The following is a 25407-nucleotide window of genomic DNA, read 5'->3' as shown; positions in this document are numbered from 1 at the left end:
TTCACTCTGTTTTTTTCTGTACGTATATACATAGGTATAATTCTTAATTGTATATAATTTAATTTTGCTATGTACCCTGAACATCTTTCTGATTAGCTGAATCAAAAATCTGTCCTACCTTTTTTAAAAATTACAAACACTATGAAAATGGACTTAAGAATTCATCTCTAAATCAGTTATATTTTGCAAACATATAGCCAATAGATTTAAGTAAAAGAAAAAAAAAAACCTTTCCATTACTGTATCAGTAATATTTTTATGATTAAAAAAATTATTTTTTTCAGGATTTTGGAAGCTGCAAGATGTTCCCACCTGACGGATGCAGGTTTTACACTTCTTGCACGGGTAAGGATTATTTTACATATATACAGTTTACCTAATGGGTGAGGCTTGCTGGTTAAACATTCACATCCCTATCTCAAAGTGTTTTAGCGTGCTGTAGAAGAACCCAACCAGCTTTGGCTGATTTCCTGGGTCACGGTCCCATCAATGACATTGGCAAAGCTGTATCTTGATCATCTGCTCATTTGTTCATTGTTCATTATGTGCTTTCCAAGGTCTCCATGTACAATGTTAAGTTTGGAAGAGTGGTGCACTCCTTGTTTAGGTCAACTGCAGAGTCCAATACCCTCCTCCCTCAGACTCTTTTGAGTCACTTAAAGTGAAAGGGACATGTGGAAGCATGCAAAAAAGAAAAGTTCCATACTTGTTCAGGAACTATTGTTCTTTGAGATGTGGTGCACATATTCATTCCACAACCCTCCCTCTTTCTCTTTTGCATCAGAGGCACAACATATACTGGCTTCCAGCATGAAGGAATTTAGAGAAAAGTTGGGGCATTATATACTTTCAGCTAGCAACACAATTGTACAGAGATCACTTGTCTTGCCCCAACAGGTCATGCCTAAAATGGTATGGACATGTGCAATATATCTTAAAGAACAAGAGGTGCTGAACAAATATGTAATATTTTTTATAAAGGCAAAAGCCTGCATAGATATATAAAACAGTGTAATAATTAAATGTTCTTTCTCCCTTTGTCTTTATCTCAGTATTAATGGTTATTCTGTTAGGACCACCCATTAAAATTGAAGATCAGATTGTCACCTCTCTTCTTGTCTGTTTTTTTTGTTTTGTTTCTATTTTATTTGTTTAGAATTGCCACGAACTGGAAAAGATGGACTTAGAAGAGTGTGTATTGGTGAGAATCAGTTTTACCAATAATATTCATCATAAATCCTTTATAAGAATCTGTAAAGCCTTTCAGAACATCAGTGCTTTAGATTTTTGTTTACCAATATTAGGAATTCTAAATTCTAATATTTTTATAGGAAATGCAGATAATTATTGGGAAGTCTGTAAAAAGGGAAACTTAAAGACAAACATTTATCCATTTCGCAAAAGCCCAATGTATATCAGAAACTTCATCCGCTAGACAGAAATGCCTAATTTTGGTGTAGGGATTGGTTGTGAATCTGTTTGAGATATCAAGTTATAAAAATGAGCAAAGGAACAAAGTGTGGCAGGATTTACTGGAACTTTAAGAAGGTTTACAGAACTCTCTGTTGGGATAAGAGTAGGGTTTTTTCCCCTCTATCTCACTTCTCTAAAAATTGGCAAGGTGAAATGAACCTATCCAAATAGGCTGGTGATCGATTCAGCATGTAGTGCCTGATTTCGTGAAAGCAGCTACATTTTAAGCTCTTTCTCCATCTATTCTGCTAAAATTTTGGAAAAGGAGAAGCTTTTATTTTTTTATCCTTCAGTGGGTTTATAGATCAGAAGAGTCTGAATGGAATAAAATTAAACCCAAGTGTACGTGTTCAGTTGAACAAAATAGATTTTTTTTTCTGCTAGTCAGTTCTATTATTATATATAAGCCCAGACTATAACTTTGCATTTATGTAGCCAATTGTTTGGTTTCTTCCCTTTCCAGATAACAGATAATACATTGATACAACTTTCTGTTCACTGTCCTAAACTTCAAGCATTGGTGAGTTTAACTCTTATAATGTAACTATTAATAAAATATTTTAAAAAGTCCTAACAAAATAAGGATTGACTTGCAGTCTGTAGCTGATAGTTTTTGGTTCTGTGACACTGAACAATTTATACTTTTTTACAAAAGCATGTTTTAAATGACTTTTATTTCTAAAAATGTTTTAAATATGGCATTAAGTACTGTAAGTTTTCTCAAAGCAAACCATGAATTCCAAGATAATCAGAAAACTGGCCTGTGTTGAACCTGTAATTGTCCTCTATTTGTGAGCAATTTAGTCAAAAAAGCGATATAAGACAGTTTCAAATATTTAAATATACATATTTTACATCTAAAGATTTTTTTAAATAATGAAATTTTAATTTACACAACATTTTGAAACATCAGATAATGGTAAATTTGAAAAAAAAATTAATTACCTAGCAAAGGTGTATTCAGATAGAGCCCAATCTTATAAATAGTCATGTGGGAGTTAATCATATTCAGATGAGTGAAGTGTGTGTGTGTGTGTGTGTGTGTGTGTATATATATACACATTTTAACAGCAGTGAATTTATGGTATCTATTATCAGTTTCTGAGGCTTGCAGTTTCAAAAGCGATTTAATGATTTTGATTATCATGTTTTTAGAGCAATCAACGTGAAATATTTTAATGGATCTGATATTCATAGGGTGTATGTTCATTTTCTGAAAATCAGGCTACTTTAAAATCACTTAGATTGGCCACTTTGAAATTGAAGTACCTCAGATCACTAGGTTTAGGCATTTGGAGTCAACTGTACCACTACCATTTGGCAAAAGGAGGTGTGTTGTATTTCATATGTGGCAGGTTACTGTTCACTGTGAGAAACTTCCTTAAATGTACTTGAAGAGACTAGATATACTTTATAATCTATGTTTTGGAGAGATTAAGGAGATGTTTAGTTCTTCATTAATTGTGTGGCCATATCATTGGCTTCTTCTATGCCCACAGCTCGAGGAAGTGTGTTACTAAGGCAGCAGCAGGCTCAGGAAGAGATTTGTCTTTAAAGAGGAATCATATTCACTGCAATACACAGATTAAGCCTCTCATCCTGTTCCTAGGCCATAATTCCACACACTATATGCTTTAGTTCAGTGAATGAAGCAGTCTACCAACCAGACAAGGAACTGTTTACTTACCTTGGCCACAATATTGAAAATGGCTTCCATCCCATCTCTGACTTTTCATAGGATCATTCATATTTAAATTTATTTTAAACTGTACAAATCTGGGGCAGTCAATCTAAAAACTTCATTGACTTTTCACTGAACATTGGACTTCAACATATATTGTAATTTAGAAATACTGTTCAGCAGAGGGAATCTATTTTATAAAGATTTACTGTTCCATTTGATAGTGTCATTTTAGCCTTACTTAGACTGTATCAATTTGGTATGACTAGAAAAATGGCTTTATCAAGAGTTCTTTATAAAATGCTACCTGTCTTTGTGTCTGGGGACAATAATGCTATAGCATCACTTACTTGAAATGGAGAGGAAAGTTTAGAAATAAAACTAGGTTTAGGAATCAAAATGAATGAAGAGGAATAATTACGGTACAAATTACAGCATTGCTTTGTTGATATCATAATCTCATTTGTAACCAGTTCTTCAGGTATATGCAATAATTTTTTTGAGCCTGCTATCCCAGTGCTTCAAAAGCGATGTTATAGAAATCAGCAACTATAATTTATGGGTGTTATTCCTTCTTTAACAGTCTACTTCACAGGTAATAGGATTGTAATATCCTGTACCTCAGACAACTGTTGCAGACTTTCTTACAGGTCCGAGTACATCAGCTGAGAACTGGAATAAGGTTACTATCTGTATAAGATGGCAAGTTTATAGTACAGAAACCATATGCTCTCTTGTTTGGTAAAAAAAAAAATAATTTCCTGTCTAATATTTTTCAGGTGTAGCAGAGAAAATTACTAAATGTCCAGGCAGATAGTGCAAAGGACAATTCCAGGTGAACTGGGAAAAAAAAAAAAGAAAGAAGCCCACTAATCTTAATTTGACATTTTAAATTAATTCAGGTTAGCAATGCTGTGAACCTTTATCCAATTGAGCTTTAGTGGCCCAAATATTTACAAAGTGCATTTTAATTAAGGTTGTAGAAATCAGATTTTAAATTCACCATGTTTGTACTATTAGGGTTTGTTTACAAAACAAATCAGGGAACAGACACAACCTTTTTGGCAGTATTTAAACACTCCAGTACTTAATTTAAGCAATTCATAGAAGTTAAAAAGCATTTGAGAGTTTTATGTGGAAATTCTAAATAAATAAATAAATAAATAAATATATCCGAGAAATTGTAACTTGTTCAGGGATATGCCATCAGCAGAAGGAATCTCTCTCTGGTCTAGGTGGTACTGGGTCCTGCCATGAGGGTATGGGACTGGACTTGATGACCTCTCCAGTTCTAGAGTTCTATGATTCATCAGTTATCTTGTTGATACTGTTTGTTAATCATTTTGTTCAACAAAATTTAGTCTTAATTTGATTTGTACACAGCAATTATTTTTAAATAGCAAACAGAAGGAAGTTGACCAGCCCTCTTTATTCTAAGATTTTAACTATAAACCTGACACTTCCTACCTTATTAACGATCATCACCAGATTTATCAAGTCTGAAGTTCCTTGTGCTTTAATACAGAATACAGTATTACATTAGGCATGTTTGTTTCATTCAGTTTATGAATTTAACTGTACATCCTGTATTGTCTAACTCAGTTTCTAATCACAAGAGTACAATCTCTCAGGAAAGCTGAATTTTATAAGCTTCTTACTTCTTCCTTAGGATGTGAAATTCTCTTAATTAGCCAGTAGACACCCTAAAGGTCAAATTTGTCTTCATATAAGCTTGCTTCCTTCCTTCCTTCCTTCCTTCTTACCTACCAGCCAACCAGCCATCCACCCGCTTTCCCACAGGTGCTATAAATAGACTTTGCAGAGAGGGGAGAGTAGCGGACAAATAAGTGTTCAGGAGGATATGCATACAAATACATAGAGAAGGCAGACGAGATCTAAAACATCCAAAACTTAACAAGAGCAAAGAACATAAACGCAGACCTTAAGATAAGGATTTGACAGGAATAAAACAGACAACCTTTTAAAAAATATCTATGCATATATTACATGATGTGCTAATATAAAACATGTTAATACTACACCCTGTTGGACGAATAAAATGAAAATACAACATGAAGCAGCTGGAATTGAAGGGGACATGCTGTGATAATTCCTGTGGAGAAATGGATGAAATCTCCCTTCTCTCCATGAGATTCAGTGAAACTTCTAGAACTGGAGCATTCTGAGTCCTCCCTCTCTTTCCTGTCTCTGATCTTCCCTTGCAACTTTGAGTAAAGGGGAAAAACTGAGGAGGAGGAAGCTAATCTTAAAGATATACAGGGTAGTCTGCCTGTTAATGGCCAAGAATCTTCCATAAGCAAAGGGTTTGCTATAGCAGGATGGATTGATTTAAATCGGAGGTTCTCAGACCGGGAGCCAGGGGGCATGAGAAGCTTTGGGATGGGGAAGTGCCATGCACATTTTACTCACAGCAATGAATTACTAGCAAAACTGATTGCTCCAGACATATCGGGTCCTCACATGACAGATTTCTATTAAGTTTTCATAGCATTATACAAGGACATTGCCTTGTTTATGTAATCTCTTTGCTATGATGTGGTGTGCACATTTAATTGCAAGCATTGACCACAATCACAGTTTTGCTTTTGGTGTTACTACAAGGTATTGTTGTCTCCCTTTGACTCAGTGCTTCGCTGTTTTTAGTATTTAATGTGAGTTGCATGTTGATTTTTTTTTTAATTGGTACATGGTGGGGGCATAAATTACTACAGACACAACAAAGGCCGCATGATCAAATACATTTGAGAACCACTAATTTAAATCAAAATGTTTCAAATTATCAATGTAAATCATGATTTATAAAAGTAGAAACCGTGACTTAAGTAATTTATTTTAATTGTGATATGTATTTGTACTCTTTTTTAGTTATTTTGCTAAACAAAGAGTCATTACCAATAAAGGTTGGTAAACATTAAAATATGTTGTTTGCGATTGTGGACTTTACACGAAAATAGGTGTCTTTTTGTGAATCAGGAGGGTATGGTTTTCTTATACACTGTTACGTAAGCCATTATATAACTTAACTTATCTCTATTTAGATTCGAATTTTTACTAGAAAATGAAGATTGTTGCACTTCTTACTTAATAAGTTAAAAATCTGCTATCTATTATATGCAGTGTAGTTCCTGTGTTGAGTCCAAGAATTTTGTAGACACAAGGTGTGTGAAATAAGATCTTTCACTGGATCATCTTCTGTTGGGGAGATAGACTAGCTTTTGAGACACAATGAAAGATACTATCTCTTCTACCTTGCCTCTTTAATTTTGTTAACTATTTTTATTTTGGATGGAAATTAAAGTTCAATTAAAATAGTTTTATATATTTCAAAATATATCATGAAAGTGCTGGATACATAAGAAAAACTATATATCAAAACGTGTTCTATTTAAAACATTTATTAAACAAAGAAAATATCTGCAGCTAGTAACCAGAAACAATCAGTTCAATTCATTATGACCTTAAGATTTTAAAACTGATTGATCTCATTCTTTCACACCTAATTTTTTATTCAGAAGAGATTAGAAGAGAAAAACAAGTTTTCCTGCTTTTTCAGCTCTCCATTTGATTTCTTGACTTTGAGTGAACTAGCCATTGAGCTGATCTTGAATGTACTGAAATTAAGCAAATAATCTGCAGAAAAGGCTATTGCTGTCAAAAGTTGACAGTCACTTCAACAGACTGTTTCCAGGTTCTTAGCCAGTAACTTCTACCTGTTCAGGGGTTGACTTCTTTAACTCTTGGCTGAAAACATACTACTTAATGTAATTTTTGTATTTCATTTGTATGATTAAGATTATGGTAAATTTAGGTCTTAACATAGGTACTTTGAAACTGAATTTTTAATAGGTTTATTTAAAAATCCTTCTGTTTAATTTAAAATAATAAAATCAATTTTTTTAAATCAATTTGTATCCACCCAGTGTCACAGTAGTAGTCCTCAGAATTCATTGTGCTGCTAGGATAAAGGTTCTAGGTAGAACTAATGTGTTGCAGGCTGGGGAAAGGATACATGAATCCCATGGCTCTCCCAATTGTTGGATCTGAATTTTCAGGGGGTGGTGTTTGGAACTAACAGGACTGTTGAGAACTACTATTTGGCTCTCCTGAGGAGTTAGAAAATGCACTCGCTTTCTGTTCACTGCCAAGGGTCCCCGCACCAGAGCTGTTCTGCAGACAAGGAAAAAGGCACACAGAGCAGGTAGCTGGTGGGCTATGGACAATTCATGGTGCTGAGCTGGGAGCTTGATCAAAGCCCAGATTGAAAGATGGAATCAACTCAACACATCAAGGCCTTCTGCAGAGGTGATGACTGTGCAGAGCATTTATTTTATAGGTAGCTGACAATAGCCTCAGAGTACTACCTGCAATGAAAATTCAAGGGTGTCTTGTTATTCTGACAATGGTCTTGTGAAGGCCATGAATCCTCTAAAGGAAGCAGGAACCAACTTAACTTGGAGTGGTTCAACTGTAGGTCTTTGAACTGATGCATGGATCCATAGTATGTGCACTAATACACACATGCAGTGTTCATGCGGCATGTGACAGACGTAGATAACTTACTCTGCAAGAAATCTATCACTTTTGAAATTGAGCACTGATTTTTCAGTGGTTCTAAAGGAAATGCTGAAGGGAAATTAGCACTGCAGAAAAATCAAATAATTATTTTTCATACAGGTTTGAAAGAGTGGAGAATGTTCTATCTAGAAGAACAGAGAAAGATAGCATGTCTCTCCTGTTAGGTGCTTAAAGTAAGCATTTGGCATTGCACATGTGTAATTTTGCTCCTTATTTTCAGTAAATGGATCTGTGCAACAACCTAAATAGAATTTCTGTATCCCCAGAGAGCAACAGGAGTGCTGAGGTTGGCTAGTGCTACAAAGTGCCTGTCCTGGGGCTATAACGATGAAGCCAACTTACAGTTAGAGTCTATCATTCTGACTGCTACAATCCTTAAACCAAAGCTATTCCTATTGGCAGCTACCTTTCCTGCTCTTCAGGCGATGGCATTTAAAATATGCCCCTTTGTTTCTGCACTAGACAGATGCCTTTTTTAATAGTAATAATATAAACCAGTGGAATGAAACATTTCATTGTTGTTTTGTCTTGTAGAGCTTATCTCACTGTGAATTGATCACAGATGACGGGATTCTGCATCTGAGCAACAGTACCTGTGGTCATGAAAGGCTACAAGTCCTAGAGTTAGACAACTGTCTTCTCATCACCGATGTGACCCTAGAGCACTTGGAGAACTGCCACAGCTTGGAGAGAATCGAGTTGTATGATTGTCAGCAAGTCACACGAGCAGGAATCAAACGAATACGAGTATGTGTTTTTAAACGTTATAAGTACTGTGATAGGGGTTGAAATCAGATAAATATTGCATTTTATTAATAGCAACAGAACTGACTTAAATGGGGACTGTGTGTTGTGTAGTCCCTTAATCTCTGTATTCATGCCCATCAGTGTGAAAGAAGCTTAAGTTGTGGCCCTTGGCATGTGCTGTCAGTATCACTGCTCCCTGAGGCTTCCAAAGTTAAGTAGCTCTTGTCTAGCTTAACAGATTGTCCAAAGCATGGGAAGGAAGGGTAAAAACTAAGGATGTTGATTAATGTGTTAAATTTATAAGCTTTCCTGCTTTAGATGTCAGAACTCCCAGGGGTATACAGGCAGTCCCCGGATTAGGTACAAGATAGGGACTGTAGGTTTGTTCTTAAGTTGAATTTGTATGTAAGTCGGAACTGGCGTCAGCTGCTTCTGAAACTGATCAGTTTCAACCGCGGCTGAATCTGGATGCCAGTTCTGACTTACATACAGATTCAACTTAAGAAACCCAGGCGTCCCCAAGTCAGCTGCTGATGAAACTGATCAGCGGCTGATTCCAGGAAGCCTGGGGCAGAGCAACTCTTTGTCATTAGTGCATCCTCTTTGTCATTCCCCATGTTTTAACCATAGGACCTTTTCTGCTCAGTAAGTGGCAGATTTAGGGCAGGGATGGGGAACCTTTTGTGAGGTGGAGGCCACTGACCCACAGAACAATGAGCGGGGGGGAGACACACACACACACACACACACACACACACACACACATTACTTGCCTTGCACTCCAGCCTCTTGGTCAGATTAACTCTTCAGGGGGTCCTAAAATTAATAGATATGGGAGGAGGGGGCTCCTGGGCTCTGGAGTGGGGCTAAAACAAGGGGTTCAATGTGTGGGACAAGGTTGCCTGAGAATGGGCAGGGGGTGCAGGGTATAGGTAGGAGGGAACAGGAGCAGGCTGGGGTTCCACGGGGGGCTGGATGGGGGAAGGGGATTTGAGAGACCTACCAGGTGCAGTCCCTGAAGGGAAACAAGTGGCTCCATGCCACCCTGCACTTGCAGGCGCTGCTCCCCACTGCTCCCATTGGCCATGGAGCCTGCAAGCAAGTGAAGGGACAGAGCTTCCCTGTGCTACTGTTCCTCCAGGCATAGTGGTGCAGGGGAATGTCAGTGCATAGAGCTGCTTCCTCCCTCACAAGGCAGACCCCCCCCATAGCCCAGATTCAGCCTGCAGCTTGCCTTGATCCCTCCAGGGCTCCCCCAACATATAGTGAGGAGCAAGCAAACAATGTTAGGAATCATTTAAAAAGGGATAGAGAATAAGACAGAGAACATCTTATTGTTTCTGTATAAATCCATGGTACGCCCATGTCTTGCGTACTGCATACAGATGTGGGTGCCTCATCTCAAAAAGGATATATTGGCACTGGAAAAGGTTCAGAAAAGGGCAACAAAATGATTAAGGATTTGGAATGGGTGCTATATGAAGAGAGATGAAAAAGACTGGGACTTTTCATCTTAGAAAAGAGATTAAGGGGGGATATGATAGAGGTCTATACAATCATGACAGGTATGGAGAAAGTGAATAAGGAAAAGTTATTTACTTGTTTCCATAATATAAGAATTAGGGGTCACCAAATGAAATTAATAGGTAGTAGGTTTAAAACAAAAGGAAGATTTTCTTCACACAGCGCACCATCAACCTGTGGAACTGCTTGCCAGAGAATGTTGTCTGGACTTTAACAAGATTCAAAAAAGGACTAGATAAACTCATGGAGGTTAGGTTCATCAATGGCTATTAGCCAGGATGGGTAGGAATGGTGTTCTAAGCTTCTGTTTGTCAGAGCCTGGAAATGGGTGACGGGGAAGGATCACGTGAGGATTACCTGTTCTGTTCACTCCCTCTGGGGCATCTGGCATTGGCCATGGTTGGAAGACAGGATACTGGGCTAGATGTACCTGGTCTGACCAAGTATGGCTGTTCTTCTTAAATAAATTACTGTAGTAATCAAAACTGGAATACGTGGTGTTATTTTAACAAACCTACAGGTTTTCAAATACTGTGTGTGCAGAATTATTTTTGCAAAAATACCCCCAGGGGTAGGTGCGTAGATAAGAGCAGAAAGAAAAGCTTTGACAATACAGGTTGAACCTCTTAAAATCTGGGATTCTGGTCTGTCAGGACCATGGATGTTCCTGGGCCACAGAGACCCAGCAGCCAGGAATTAATTGGCAAGAGTCCCCGTCCAGTAGTTTGAGTGGAGCCAGCAGCAGTAGAGCCGGTCCCATCCAGGACTGCTGGCAGCAGAGGAGCCAAGTACCTAGCAAGGCAGCTTGAGTAGGAACAGGGGTCAGGGTGGGAGGGTAGGGGGAGCTGAGACATGGAACCAAGCTGGGGGTGCGGTGGAAGACAAATGATCTCCTCTGGTCCAGAAAACTCCCTTGTTTGGGCCTAGCCAGGTCCTGAGGATGCTGGACCAGGGAGTCCAACCTGTAGTGTCATCTCAGAAGTAGTTTGTTTTTGCTCTTCATATTTACTGGTTAACTTTTTCAATTTCCATTAAAATGCAGAATTTTCATCCACAGGCCCATTTACCTGATGTGAAAGTTCACGCCTACTTTGCTCCAGTTACACCACCTCCTTCAGTAGGTGGTAGTCGACAGCGACTCTGCAGGTGCTGCATTATCCTTTGACGGTAGGAGCATGAGGTCAAGGAAGAAAGATGTCTTTGATTGTGGAAACAAAAACTTGCAGTGTGTCAGTTTAACTGCTATAGCTGTGATGTCACAGTCATCCAATAGTGTGCTGGTTCTGACTCATTTTGCAGGTAAAACTCAGTGTTACATGTGGATGTGGAGTAACTGATGCTTTTTTTTTTAATTGTATCGCTCCACTATCCTTGCTGTTGATATGACAATCATAGTTTCATTTGCTAATGTGGACTTGGGTATACAGAGTTGTAGATGCTCAGTGAAAGCCCTAACAACAATGTAAGACTCTCAGACCCTGAAAATTAGTTCCTATTTGTAAGCATTATTAAGTGTAACCAAAACAGGGTCTTTAATCAAGCATGCAAATCCAAATGGCTATTGTACAATACGCATGACCAGTTACATCAGGTTTAAGGACAAATCCGCTTTAGCAGACCCAAAAAAGGAGAAAGTAATCATGAAAATTAGATTGCTGCAGCTTATTTTAGGAGGTAGTACATCTCAAGGTAGCTATTTAATCTGAAAGTTGTGAAATACAAAAAACCACTCCTCGAATAGTTTAATAGTCTGTATAGAATATTTATCTGAAGTGTTACTAAATAGGTCAGAATAAGAAAGATATGGCGGTTTATGCCCTGTACACGGAACAACATTTTACAGGCTTTGCTCTTTCAGACACTACAGTAACCTATGGTACTTTCACCTTCCTCATTGCCAAGGAATCGCCCCATTTAGTCCTAAACAGCAGCTGTAGGGGGCTATTTTCCTTAAGTCACATCCTAAATCAGTGACACAGCAAGGAACTAAATGCTGCATTCAGTACTATAAGTAGTGGGCTGAGTGTTTATCAATTTCTAGGGGTCCACACACTCTGGCTGTCAGCATGTTTGTGTGCTCCCTCTGTATGTGGCACTGACTGCACAAGTAGCCAGCAAACTCCCAGAAAACCCCCAAAAACCACAGAATCAGATAAGGTACCAAAGGCACTCAAGTTTATTGAAAACAAAGCACAGTAGTAGCACTTAGAAGACTAAGGCTATGACGAATGCAATGGACATGGCCCAGTCACCACTGCCCCTAGGCTGGACAAAGAAAGGTACCCCAACATTTATAGAGTGAGACATGCCTTATGTATCATCTTTTGTGTTTCATAACATGTTTGTCATACGTCCCTCCTGACATTTTAGCCAAAGCAGTTCTACTTATCACCTGGTGCTGTTTCAGAGAAAATATCACTTCAGTATTTTGTCAGACTGTTTTATGTGCTACGTTGGGGTATCTGCGTATAGCCCTGGTAGAATGGATTTACATGTTTCATGAGGAGTTTTTTTTTTTAAGCAGTACTAGTTTTGAGTTCATGTCCTGGACCCTGACTTGCAAAGACCTAGATGCCTTTGACAGGACCAGTCTGTTACTCATAGTATGAACTCTTGCTTACTTTAGTTCAGGTCTTATACCAGGCCCATTCTCCTACCCCGCCTATTGAAGTTTGAACAGTAGCTGCTAACGTGAGTGTTGAAAATCATCAAGCTACATTAATTTAATAGAATTGGTGTGGTTGTGCAGCTTGAAATCCAGAACAAACAGTGCTATTTGTCCCATTACAGATGCAGACTTTTCAAACACAAGAGCCTTCAGTGTCACATTAGCATAATTAAAAGGTATTAACACTGCTAGGGTGATATCAATAGATCCAGAATTTCCAATGTAGATTTAAGTCCTTTACAAGGGAGAGTGAAATCAGACTGTAAATCTGTGTCAAGGGGAAGGTACTTTTTTTTTATTAAACCACCTAAAATCAATTGTTGGTGTGCACAGCAATCTCTGCCAGGTGCAAGAGTAGTTCTTCAGAGGAAAATGGCTTGAGTTAAATTAAAACAAGATGTAGCAGTTGCTAGTCTAAGTCCTGAAAAATATGTAATGTCATTTGACAAAAAGCTCAATAGGCCACACACATTAGAAATACGGTCTTGCAGTGGCCACATTCACACCTCACCTTTAAAAGCTGATCTTAAACTGGAATGTTTAGACCTATGTATGTTAGAGTGAATGTGAAAATGTAAGGTACATGATTACCTGCTACACTTCTGTTGTGTGCAGATCTGTGAACTTGAGATTGGACATAACTGAAAACCTAAAATGAATAGTACATAAAGAATTCACATTAATCTTTGGGCAGAGGGAGGCAAAGATTGCCTTTGAAGCAACAGCAAATATTCCTGGATTAGTTTTCATATTATGAATACATTTATCAAGATTTCCATGTTGGAATTTTCTTAAGGACATTGGTGTAGGCCAAAATGAGTTGTTGCCTAAAGTTTGGCTCATTTTTATGGATCTTATTGTGAGATTTTTAATGGCATTAAAGATGTACAAAGCTACAAAATTTGACATATGCGTAAGCTAAGAAAAATGATATAGGAAATAAACAATCAGCTGATACTTACTTGAACTTCTGATTCACTGATTTCAAAAATTAAGGTGCATTGTAAGCCACATTAGTATTTCACTTTTAAAAAATATGAAGTGTTTGTCAAGCTGATGACTTTTCAATAGGTTTTCTAAAATATTGCTGGGCAGCCCAAGTATCTGCTCTGAAATACAGTGCTCCTATTTACAATATTAATTCTATGTTAGAACAATAAGAAGCGCATTTACAAAATTATTGAAAAACATTTATTATACTTAAAATTGAAATGTGTACATCTTAAAAGCAGTTTGCTGGTGCCATAATTTAATTCCAATTTCAAGTGAGCTGGACAAACTACTATACAATTCCTTTAAAAATTAATAACTATTTGGATACTTTCCAATCAAGGTTCCCCCCCCCCTTACGAAACATTTTGGATTTGAAAATGGTGCTAAGGTGACAGTTGTCAGTTCAATAAACTATTAAGATCCAACAAATACCCAAAGATGAACAATTTATAAGCAGAAGAAATTCAAACTTAAGTCCATAAAATTCCATTTTATCAGTGCAGAAAAAACAATTCTAGCTTTCATGGATTTAAGTTTTCAGAATTGCTACAGCTTTATAAAGGCTTTCTTGCTAATCACTTAACCCAGCTAAAGAGCAAGTCAGATAATATCAAAGCAGCCTTTTGCATGCTGCAGTAGTTTTTGTTCTTTATAAATGATTTCACACTTAGCACTATACCATTCAAAACTTTCAAACTGATTTCAAGGGACGGGGATTTTTCTGCCTATGAAGAGTCTTCCCCAAAGTACATAACACATACCATAAAGTCTTAAGTGGACATTCATATTAAATATTTGAATGGCAGTGCCAAACATCGGACAATTTCAAGGAGAAACTCAATTTTGAAAAGCACATTGCCTATTTCAAAGATAAGTATTTGGTCATATGGAAGAGGCATTGTAAAAAAATTTGCAGTATCAATGTGAGACTTTATGTGCAGGTATCTTGACTGCAAAGTGATTAGAGCAAGATCTGCCAGCTACTAAAGAAGTGTATATTAGTGTTTCTTGAGCAATGTGATTGATAGTACTTGAAGCTGGTTTTTGTAGCCCCTTGGTGCCAGTGTATCATATTCCTTTGTTTAGCACATTTCCTCCCCCACCCACCCAGGAAAACCCCCGTAATTACTGGGGGGTTGTTTTTAAACCCAGCACTTAAAAAAAGCAAAGAGAAAAACCCAAATAAAAAAAGCCTGCAGCAGTGCTTCATAGAGAAACTGGAAATTAAGGATGCATAGGCAATTCTTTTCCATTAAATTTGTCAAAAGCAAAAACACAATTACTTCATACCCCACAGGATTTTTGTTAATCCTTTCAATAAGGTACAGTTGATAATGCAGTAGGCTGCATGCATATATTGCATCAGGCTAGGACTTATTAAAATCCTATTCTGGCATTTACATTTCTTACATACACTCTTATACACAATTTACACAGGGAAGCTGTTTTGACAGCTTTACTCTCAAAGACCCAACAACCTGATCACTATCACCTTAACTACTCGTCTCCACACAGATTTCTATGTGCTCTGCTAACATCAAAAAATAAAATCAGCATAAGGTACAAGTAAGTAATAGACAAACTGGCACAGCAAGGTAAATGCCCCAGAATAAGTTTACATTCATTTCCAAACTGGATACAGTATAATAGGAAAGCAACAGTGCTTCTATGAACTGTATCTACTGGCCATAATTTGCCTTATTTCAGTAAAGGGCAAGCACCTTTGCTTATATTGTCTTCCATGCCTGTACATAGGCTGTCATGGCATTATACCCCTATGAGGACATGTAGCTATGGCAGTGATTAGAAAGTTCATCTATCAAACAGCTCATTAGAAAGGTCTTGTGTTTTCAATATGAAACATTTTATATGGTGAAGTCCAATCTGAAGAATTTTCAGATGATGTTCGTCATTAATCATGACTTGAAATCTGCATTGGAGTATCAGTCTAGTATGTCTATATGACATCACTTCAGAATTATATGGAAACCTTCACCATTTTCTGCTGCAGAGAAAAAGGACAGGTTTATAAGAAAGAATGGCAGCCCTTTAATCAAAACTCCAGCCACTTAAGACAGTATAACCCCCAGTGTAATAAAACTAAAATCCATGTAAGTTCTTGAAAAGCACACCTTTAACTACTAAGTTGATACTGACTTATGACTGCTTAACCTTTTAAGAACAGCAAACTTCATCAGCTTAACACATTCTCTACCCCTTCCAACAAATACTGATTAAAATTACGTTCAAAATAGAGTTTCAATTTCTAGACACTTGCTTTGCTACTTTTATTTTTAGAACTTCCTTGTATCCATTTCAATTCATGCAGTTGTTCTATTTTCTCTTGTTTAACCTGTCTCATTGGTTCTGACACAGAATCAAGGAGTCCCCTGAAAATCCAGTTAAACTTTTTTTTTTAGTGCTCTTATTCTTAAATCTCATCTGTTCTAAAACGCTGTGATCCACAAAACTGATAAATACAGTCACTGTAAAATGATTTAAGGGATGGTTATATATATATAGAATAGGAAAGTCATCTGCCCAGTAGCCAGAATATCAGGATGCAGATAAAGCAAGTGTACTTTACTGAACCCAAATTGAACCTCTAAAATTTACGTTTTAAATTTATCTGTATGAAAGTGAAGACTCATTAGATGCAGAAATTAGTGACTGGCACTCAAATTGGCTTCCTCATAGTTAGCAGGCCTGTGACACTGTATTTACAGAAATGCAACACCACAAAGCTTTTTGGGAAAAGCTGGAATAATAGGTAAAATAAATTGTACCGGTATTACCTAAAATGTAACAAAGAATCTGATTAGTGAATTAATGAGAAGCCACAGACTTAAGTCTCCTGGTATAATGTTAAGAGATCCCCTCCAAATAAACATTAACACTTTGTAATATATAGTAAAAAGTGATAAATCCATGGCATTTGAATTTGCTATAAAGCTATATATAGCTATATATGAGTGCAAATTTGGAATGAATATGGGCTGGAAAACACATCTGAGGGATGTAAGCAGCAACCAGGTAAGTGTGAGGAGACTAGTCTAGAGCTATAGGAGAAAACAGGAAGTATGTGTGTAGTGTTAAGCCTAAACATGGGCTGCCACTACATGATTTTTTAAAAATTAGTTTTATACAAATGTAAATTGGAATAGCCAGCTACAGGATTTTGTACACCAAGATCATCATAAAGATAGTGTTATTTTAGATAGGCACTAATTTGTTGGCTCTCTAACTTTTGGAAATGGTGTCCTGCATCAAGGTGCAAACAGATTCTTCCTAAAAATTTAAACTCTTAAGGCTGCAACCTTCAATTTATCATCATCCACTGTGGTGTATATTTTTCTCTTTGAAACTATTATATCCTTACAAAATTTAAAGCACCCTGGAGTACCTGCAACACTGTTATATTAATTGGTTTGGATACAAACCATGGTAGAGAATCACAAATCCCGCGAACTGTTAGTTTTAAACTGACATTTTTGGGATTAGATTTGGAGCAGGTTACTTCACTCAATTTGCGAGATAGATATAAATTCATGCTAGTACATCTAAGATGCAACAATCTCTAGATATTAAAGAAAAAGCTTTTTAGATCTTTCATACTATAAAAATTTTAATGTGGAGTGAAAACTATTGCCTCTTTTCCTCAAGTCACTCTACTTGACTGTATTATTACTTGTTTGTAGTAGCAGCAAACACTGCTGGCATGTCTATCAGAGCATAATTCTTGTCTCTTAAAATCTAGTAGCTAGTTAGGCCAGTTATCTACCTTATTAAAATAATATACCTTTTATTGTGGTGACTAAGAAACAACTCTCATCTTGAAAGTTCTGAACCATCTAGAAAGAAAAAGGAGATCTTAAAATTTGTACCACCTAAGGAGACCAGCAATCCATAAGCAATTTGAATGCTGAAGTGATCCACAATATTTCTAAATAGACACTATACAATTATTTTTCTCAATACATGTAGGTATCTACAAAATGTACTAGATTTTCCCAAAAAGAGCTATTAAAATGTCAAAATGTGAGCATAAGCAGAATTTGATACTTCATTGACCTCACTACTAAAGGAAAGAGTGGGGAGCTTTTTTTGGTTCAGGGTCGCTGTCCCACGGGGGGTGGGGGGGAGGGGAGGGGGGGAGTCAGTCAGGGGTCTCTCACAAGTGAGACACAAAAACAAAACTCCTCATTGACATGGCCCCTGACTGAGAAGGAGTAAGAACTCCCCACATCCCCCTTGCATCCCAGAGTCTAGTGGGCCCCACACTAGTAGATTGTGTGCTTTAGCCCTGCAGAGGATCAGCAACAAGCTGGAGTGCCAGCATGGGCTCCTCAATGCTGGGAGGAAGCCCTGAGCCTGAGGGGCCAGATCCAGTTCCCAGGCCTTAAGTTCCCCACCCCTGACCTAAGGGCTCCAGAAATATATGGTTAAAATATTTGCTTGCATGAAATACTTAAGTCACAGTTAAGCATGGCATTTCAATCTTGCAATTTGGATACTATGTTCCTTCAGTATGGATCTACTCATCAACTGCATCTCAGAATCAACTGCCTACACAGCACAGCTTGGAACTTCCTGGTCCAGCACCCTCAGGACCTGTTTGGTCCCATATGAGGGAATTTGTCAAACCAGGGGAGGTCCCCTACCACAGCCCACCACCCAGTTCTGTCACCAGCTCATTCTGTCTCACCAGGGCTGCCTGTTGGCCATCCCCAGCCCTGCTACAGCTCCAGCTAGGTTGCCTTGTCCTTGGCCCTTGCCCTGACCTCACATAGCCACTGCCAGGCTCCCCAGTTGCTGACTCTCCTGCCACAGGTCTCTCTCATCCAGGAACATCTGTGGCTATGGATGTTGCCAGACCAGAGAGGTGCAACCTGTAAGTCTCGTTCCCATGTTCTTTCAATTCCCAAATTACTAATTGTGAGGAAGGGATAAGTCAACTGATACTTTAGTTTAACTTCAACTTTTACATGCTTTGTTTACTGGTGCAAGGTAAAGACGTCATATTACAACTGATGTACATACAACATTAATGAAAATATTAATGTTCAAGTTAGCTATCGGTTAATTGAATAGTTGACTAACCACATGAATTCTAAGTAGTTAGTCAACTATTCTATAGCCTGCAGGGGTGGGGCCAGCATCCAGCATAAGAGGCAACAGCTTGGGGGGCCGGGCAGGAACCAGTTTGCAAAGGGAGCCAGTTTAAAGCCAGCTCCCCTTGGACCGACTGCCTCTGATACAGAGGCAGCAGCAGACCCTGTCTGCAGGGCGTCCGAGCTTCCCACGGACAGAGGCTGCTGGGAGGAGGGGACTGGGGAAGTTGCTCTACAGCAGCCAGGGCTGGTGACAGACAAGAGGCTGCTCCAGCAGCAGCTCCTGGTAGTGGGGGGGAAGGGGGGGGGGGGGGGGGGGGGGGGCGCCAGCCTACCACAGACAGGGGCTGTTGCCAGAGCAGCCTCTGCCCACAGCCAACCTGGGCCCCTTGCAGGCAGGAGCTGCTGCCTTGAAAAGCAGCCTCTACCTCCAACAGCTCCCCTGCCCCCATATTACTGCCTCTGATAGAGGCAGCAGCAGCACCAAGCCAGTGCTGGGGGAAAACCAGCTTTTAAGCCATCTCCTACTCCCCTCCCCACCCTGAGGCAGCAAGGCGGGGGGGGGAAGGGGGGAGGCAATTCGTCATCTAGATTAACCAATAAGCCTAGGCTTATCCATTAAATCAACTAGTCATTTGCATCCCTAATTCAAATGTTATATACAAGTGGGACTTTCTCTCAGAGCTCTTGTGCTCTAGTCATAGCAGTCCTGCCAGCAATGGATTCTGTACTAGTATTTGGCTTAACCAGATTCTGGCGAAAAAAGTGGCAAATCCACATTCTACTCTGAGTTTCATGTGATGTTTTTTGATCCTTAGGGAATGAAGACAGGAGAACCGTAATCTACTGTATTTAAATGGCTTTCCAGTCACACTAAATGCTATAGCAAAACACAAAAGTTCTAACTATAAGAGGGCATTAGGTGTATACTACATACTATGCGAGGGGGGAGAAGCAGTGCTGCTCAGAGAAACCTCCCTAAGAAAGTATGGATAAAACCACAATTCTTAATTTACATTTTTAATTTGTAAACTTATCAGTTTTGAAATCACAATTTAAAAAAGCAAATGAAACGATGAAAAAAAATGTCATTACCTGATCACTCACAAGGATGTGGATACCAGTAGGACCCTGCTTGTAAACCTGATTAATCTGATGCAAAGGAATATTAAACACCAAAGCAAGCTTGCGAGTGACTTCTGAGGCTGCCATTTCTTCTAAGTAGATTGCATGATAAACTGTAAGATAAAAACTTTACTTAAGAATTATACTGTCATTGATAACCATTTATGTGAAAAAACCTTTCCTGTAAGGTTGTAAAGTTTACATCTCTCACTTTAAAGTGTTTGCTTTTTTGTTTTAAACTGCCTGATCTGCAATATCTTTGAAACTTGAATACCTTATTTTACAGTGTTCTTTCAATTAGTTAGTTGTACATTCACTTACAGTGAATTTCTTGGCTGACCACCATAGATCATTTGAGTGCTCAATAACTACATCATCAACATTAGGGTTTTGGTTTTTTTTCCTTCAAGCCCCTTTAAAAGCCTACATTTTATTAAATGTTCTGTTGTTGAAGATGTGATGTGTTCCACCATACAAGCACATATACCACTTCTGACTTAGTTTTAGGAGTGCAGTCATCTCTGCAATGCTAAAACTGTGGTGTCACCATTAATCCACCGCATATTCACTTTCTGGATACATTTGTATTGATGTTACGTATTACAAAAAGACAATTCTAGCAGTTTGCACATTAGCCTGAACTATTATATTTCATTGAAAATCTATTCTCAGATGCTCCTTTTCCCTCTTCTCAAGTGTTTATTTCAAATCTTTTATTGGCTACCAAGTCATGAAAAAGCACCATGTGATCATACCATATATTGCACCATTGCTGTTATCACCATTGGTTTCATCTTGCTGCCTTTCCAGTTGTATGCTCCTCAGTGGTTCCTGGCACACATAGATTGTTAAACGGGGCCTAACAGACCTGCAATTTTAAAAGAATACATATAATTTTAAAAATAGACACTTGTCCAAAAACTGCATGAAGGTTTTATTTTAGTTTCCTTGAATTAACAGTTTACTTAACATTTTTGCTGCTTTTCAAGCTATTTAAAAAAAAAACGAACAAAAAACCACCTCATACAAACTTTCACCAGTGACTTAATAAAGATCCAGTCTCAGAACCATTGAGATGGTCTGCCAGATGCTGGTAAATTGAAAAATTAATTCAACAATTTTAAAGTCACTTACAAGACTTGCTTACAATGGAATCTTGGAACACAACCACTGAATAGCAATAATTACAGCTCTTATAAAGACAGTATGTTACTAAATATGTATTATCAGTTTAATTTGTAATAAGAATTCTTTATTTGTTAATTATTTAGCAGCCATGACCTCAAAAAATTTAGGTTCTTTATAGCTCACCTAAATGAGAAGTTTTGTCTCTTGGCAACAAACCCAGCCGTCTTCAAGAAATCAGTATGCCCAACTGCATTGCTACCAGTCTTACAGTCTACCTTTGAACTCATCAGTGCCTGCATCATATCTGTGGCCTGTCCTGAAGGTGTACACAAAACAGTCTTCTTTTGAGCACATTACTGCCAACTCGAGGCAGCTAAATAGGCATATGCCAACCTAATTCTCAATTCATATCTCCCAAATCCCCGATTCTAAGAAAGACAAGTTACTGTGATTGAACAAAAACATTTAAATATAAACTTGCCATTTTACCTGGATTTCAGTGCATTATATAGCCGAATGCCATCAGCTGGACCACAGATTTGTACCAAGTCCTCTCTTGTCAGCTTTAATAAATCAGCACCTGAAGAAATTCAGAAGAGCAGGATTTAGCTAGTTTCTTTGAGGACAAGGAAGCTCAAAAGAATTCAATATTAATTACAAGCAAGTTACAAAACTGGTTCTTAAAAAACAATGCAACTCCCCAAGATAAACACAAAAGCAAGCGAAGGCTAAGAGTTGCTTTTGAGAACACATAAAATACACAAGGAAGTACTGGTTAATAAGAAATAATTACGTGATTTTTCAGAGGCAGTTACACACCTAGCTCAATTCAATACTTCTAAAAATTAGATAATTACTGCAAAATGTCACCTACTTTTATTAAAAATGGCTTTAAAATATTAAGACTGCTATATAGCTAATTCATGGTTTAGATTTTCACCTGGGCTAGTGTGTTTCAGTGAGATGCAAAATGAAGGAAAAAAATACACCCACAAAAATGCTGATTACAGGCTGCTGATCATTAAATATAGTTTGTGAAACTATTTATCCTAGACTGTGTGCACTGAAATCACTATGATTTACACTGCTGGTCCCTAGAAAGATTGTGTAGATCAGAAAATATGAAGGAAAAAAGTTCCTCTGACACCCATCACAGTTGTCAGCTGTCTGTATGTTCGCTGTATCAAGAACCTCAGGGAGCATGGCTTTATCATATATTTACCAAATTATGGCTTGCCTCTGTAAGATGTCTCCCAGGTTGATGGACAACCTCTGGAAGTGTACAGACAATCCTGTAGTAATGGCATTACTTCTAGAGCATGATGACTCTCCGTGAGCACTGGCTCCCTCTCTCCCCGCTGCTGCCTCTGATACAAAAGCAGCAGTGCGGGGAGGGAAGTGGCTCTGTGGGAATCATTACACACTGGGAGCAGGCTTGAAAGCAGGCTCCCCAAGTGCAGCAGTCCTGTGCTGCTGCCTAGGAGCGGATATGGGGGTGTGCATGCACCTATGCACATTAACCAATGAGCCTAGGCTGTGTACACATTCACAGCCCTAGTCCAGACAGGATATATATACACAGACACACACACCAACATGTGGCCTAAGAGCACTAGACATATGCACACACTATTATAGTTGTGTTTGACTTCAGGTAATCTGCCATCAACTGTAGACACTGGACTCTGGTCTATGGCAGGTAGACTGGCTGATAGGTTGTTCACCACATGATTCCTATAAACTCTCTCGTCTGAGGCACTGTTAGGGATTATTGCTCATATGAAGTTCTAGTTCAGGGAACAGAGAGAAAATGTAATCTAAGGTTATTGAAGTCTCCTGCTGGGACCTGCATCTGATCAGCCTGCCATCCAAGTAGGGGCAGACATGGATTGCCTCTCTCCTCAGATGTGCTCCTACTACTGTCTGGCACTTAATGAATGCTCTAGGTACTATGGAGAATTTGAAGGTCCATGGTGTCTGTATTTGTTGAGTCTCCTCAGGTCTAAGACAGCATGACATAATTCCATTCTTTGGAATTAGGATATATGGAGAGTAGAAGCCTCTTCCTTTGCACTCCTTTGAAACTTCCTCTGGTTCCTAAATGAAATAATGAGGCCACTTCTGATTGCATGAGAGGGATAAGGGAAGTGATGGGATGGGGTCAAGAGTGGAATTAGATGGGGTAAGTTAGAGCACCTTTCCATGGCTATTTGTCTGATATAATGTCAGGTAAGGTGGCTTTGAAAAATAAGGGTCATTATACGAGATCTTATGTGGTTCCCAACTGTGGAATCAAATGTGCTAGCATATCATAGGAATGGGCTTCACTGCCAAGGAGGAGGACTGTTAGTGTCCTCTGTCACACCATGGCACTTTGTGCCAGGCATTCAGGATGCCTGTGTTGGTACCCTGTGTGGTTGAGGACAGTATGGCTTGTGATACGGGACTGGGATGTAGTTTCCCAGGGAAACCAAGGTGACTTTTGAGTCTTGATCAGTACAGAGCACTCCGCTTGCTAAGGGGCTCGGTGCTCACAAAGCTCAAGTCTTCACTTGTGATTTTTGCCTCTCTTGGGATACTCAATACTTGGACCCACAAAGTTCTGCACATCATTGTCACTACGGTGACCACAGCTCAACAGGGCTGGAGATGTCCACTGCAACGTGGCATGTGATCCAGGCCACAGGCTGACATAGCCCCAATTTCTTTTACTGCCTCTGGCATCTGCAAAAAAGGGGATCACTTTCCCCTAGGATAATCAGGCCATTGAGGCTTGGCAGTTGGCAACATGCAAGTGAATAGTGGTAGAAAAGTGTGACTTTCTTCCAAAGAAGTGTACATCCTTTTCAAGTCCACATCTTTGATGGCACTCTTGCTCAATTTAGATTTCCCCTGTGCTACAGATACAACTAAGGAGCTTGGGTTCAGGTGAGTATAGAAACACTCAACCTTGTTAAAGGCACTTTAGAACCAGAATAACCTGTTTCATAGTGAGTATTATTGTAGTTGACATCTGCCACAGGGACTGGCTTTGTCAAACAGCCCCTTCTTTCTCAGGCTGGCAATCTTATCCAGGCTAAGTGCTGATGGATGTCTCAACTTGGGATTTCTCTTCCAGCACTGCTGCCATAGTTTCAATAACCCACAGAGGGACTTTCTGGAATGGTTTAGAGTCATCAAGCATTGGTACCAATGCCAAGGATACTGCCTTTTCAGGAAATGAAGCTACAAGATCTTTAGCAGGGATGTAAAAATACAATTAAAAACATAAGTCATGTAACAGCTAAAAATCATATTAGTTACATGTGCTGCGGGCTCCCCAGGAGCAGGCCTGGCAAGGGCCCCTGCTGCTGAGGAAGAGGCTTCGCTATGGGCTCTGCAGTTGGCTCCCTGGGAAGCCAGTGTGTAACCTGCAGTGGGGAGGAACAGCTGGGCCTGACACAGATGGACAGGGAGCTGCTCCAGCCCCTACCAGGTAACCAGAATTGGCAAGCCTCACCCAGTTAACATTTTACATCCTTAGTCCTCAGGTGGCAATATGGGTGCTGGTGTTGCTCTATCCTAAGATCTGGTTCCTCCCAATATTCCAACATGTACATCTGGCTAGAGATGCTGAACAGGAACAGGACCTCCTCCTCTACTGCAGTGAAGACTAGTTCCCTGATGCCAGAGATGGAGGCATTACTATTGGTTCTTGGGCACTGACCAGTCCACTGCCACTCCTGCAGTGGCAACTGAGCCCTAGATGGGATTTTGGCAAGTCACTCCATGGTACCGACCGCCATTCTGAGTAGAGGAGGCTCTCAGCTGGAGGACAGGGAGAACATGTAGCCAGGCCATGGTTAGGAAAGACTTCCTCTAGGAGCAATACCAACTTATGTGGTGCTCTTAGTAACATGGTCCGTACAGAATCAGTAGGTGCATTGGCACTAGTGGTTGTTCCAAGCCTACTTTTGGCTAATTCAATACGGGTGGTGTCAGTGCTGATGCTCAGGGGAAGGTCCTGGAGCCAGGGTCAGTGATCGTGTGTCTTGGGTACCACAGACTGCTCCATTTCCCTGCCCCTCAATTCTATGCAAGCCCTGGTGGATTTCTCTGCCCAGACTTTGCATTACTAGCTTTATTGGAGGATACCCAAAGTTTTGTCTGGAGTCTTAATGTTTTAAGCAACCTGTTGGTGTGGGACTTTGATGCTATAGTTGTCAGTCCCTGTTTTATATGCTTTGATTCCAGGGGAGCTGTGCCAGACCCTGCTCACTCCCTGGTGCTATTTTATCCATACTGGTATCCTGTCAGCAGGAAAGGATGCTGAACGAGGCCGGCTTGTCTTCTAGCAGGGTTTTAGAGCTCATCTCCTCAGG

General features: G+C 39.3%; 2 protein-coding genes across 11 annotated transcripts in view; one reads left to right on the top strand and one right to left on the bottom strand.

The window, feature by feature from the left end:
• FBXL2 (F-box and leucine rich repeat protein 2) overlaps positions 1–25407 on the top strand; it is a 108569-nt gene that overhangs the window by 67034 nt on the left and 16128 nt on the right. For 3 of the 8 annotated variants that reach the window (XM_075921840.1, XM_075921839.1, XM_075921841.1), the window contains 5 exons: positions 285–345; positions 1157–1201; positions 1937–1993; positions 8285–8497; positions 11079–13006. In XM_075921840.1, coding sequence (XP_075777955.1) covers positions 285–345; positions 1157–1201; positions 1937–1993; positions 8285–8497; positions 11079–11186 — 484 coding nt within the window. In that variant the 3' untranslated portion in view covers positions 11187–13006. Of the gene's footprint in view, positions 1–284; positions 346–1156; positions 1202–1936; positions 1994–7321; positions 7478–8284; positions 8498–11078; positions 13007–25407 lie in introns of those variants that run through there. The other 5 variants (XR_012901888.1, XR_012901889.1, XM_075921837.1 and 2 more) reach the window with 3 other exon arrangements.
• Positions 13000–25407, bottom strand: part of UBP1 (upstream binding protein 1) — a 55965-nt gene continuing 43557 nt past the window's right edge. For 2 of the 3 annotated variants that reach the window (XM_006121750.3, XM_006121751.3), the window contains 5 exons: positions 21536–21626; positions 20674–20786; positions 19889–20031; positions 17482–17533; positions 13000–15687 (listed from right to left, as the gene is read on the bottom strand). In XM_006121750.3, coding sequence (XP_006121812.1) covers positions 15650–15687; positions 17482–17533; positions 19889–20031; positions 20674–20786; positions 21536–21626 — 437 coding nt within the window. In that variant the 3' untranslated portion in view covers positions 13000–15649. Of the gene's footprint in view, positions 15688–17481; positions 17534–19888; positions 20032–20673; positions 20787–21229; positions 21363–21535; positions 21627–25407 lie in introns of those variants that run through there. The other variant, XR_331971.3, reaches the window with a different exon arrangement.

Source organism: Pelodiscus sinensis, chromosome 2, assembly GCF_049634645.1.
Source record: "Pelodiscus sinensis isolate JC-2024 chromosome 2, ASM4963464v1, whole genome shotgun sequence".
NCBI lineage: Eukaryota > Metazoa > Chordata > Testudines > Trionychidae > Pelodiscus > Pelodiscus sinensis.
This window is presented reverse-complemented; position numbering and strand designations above follow the sequence as displayed.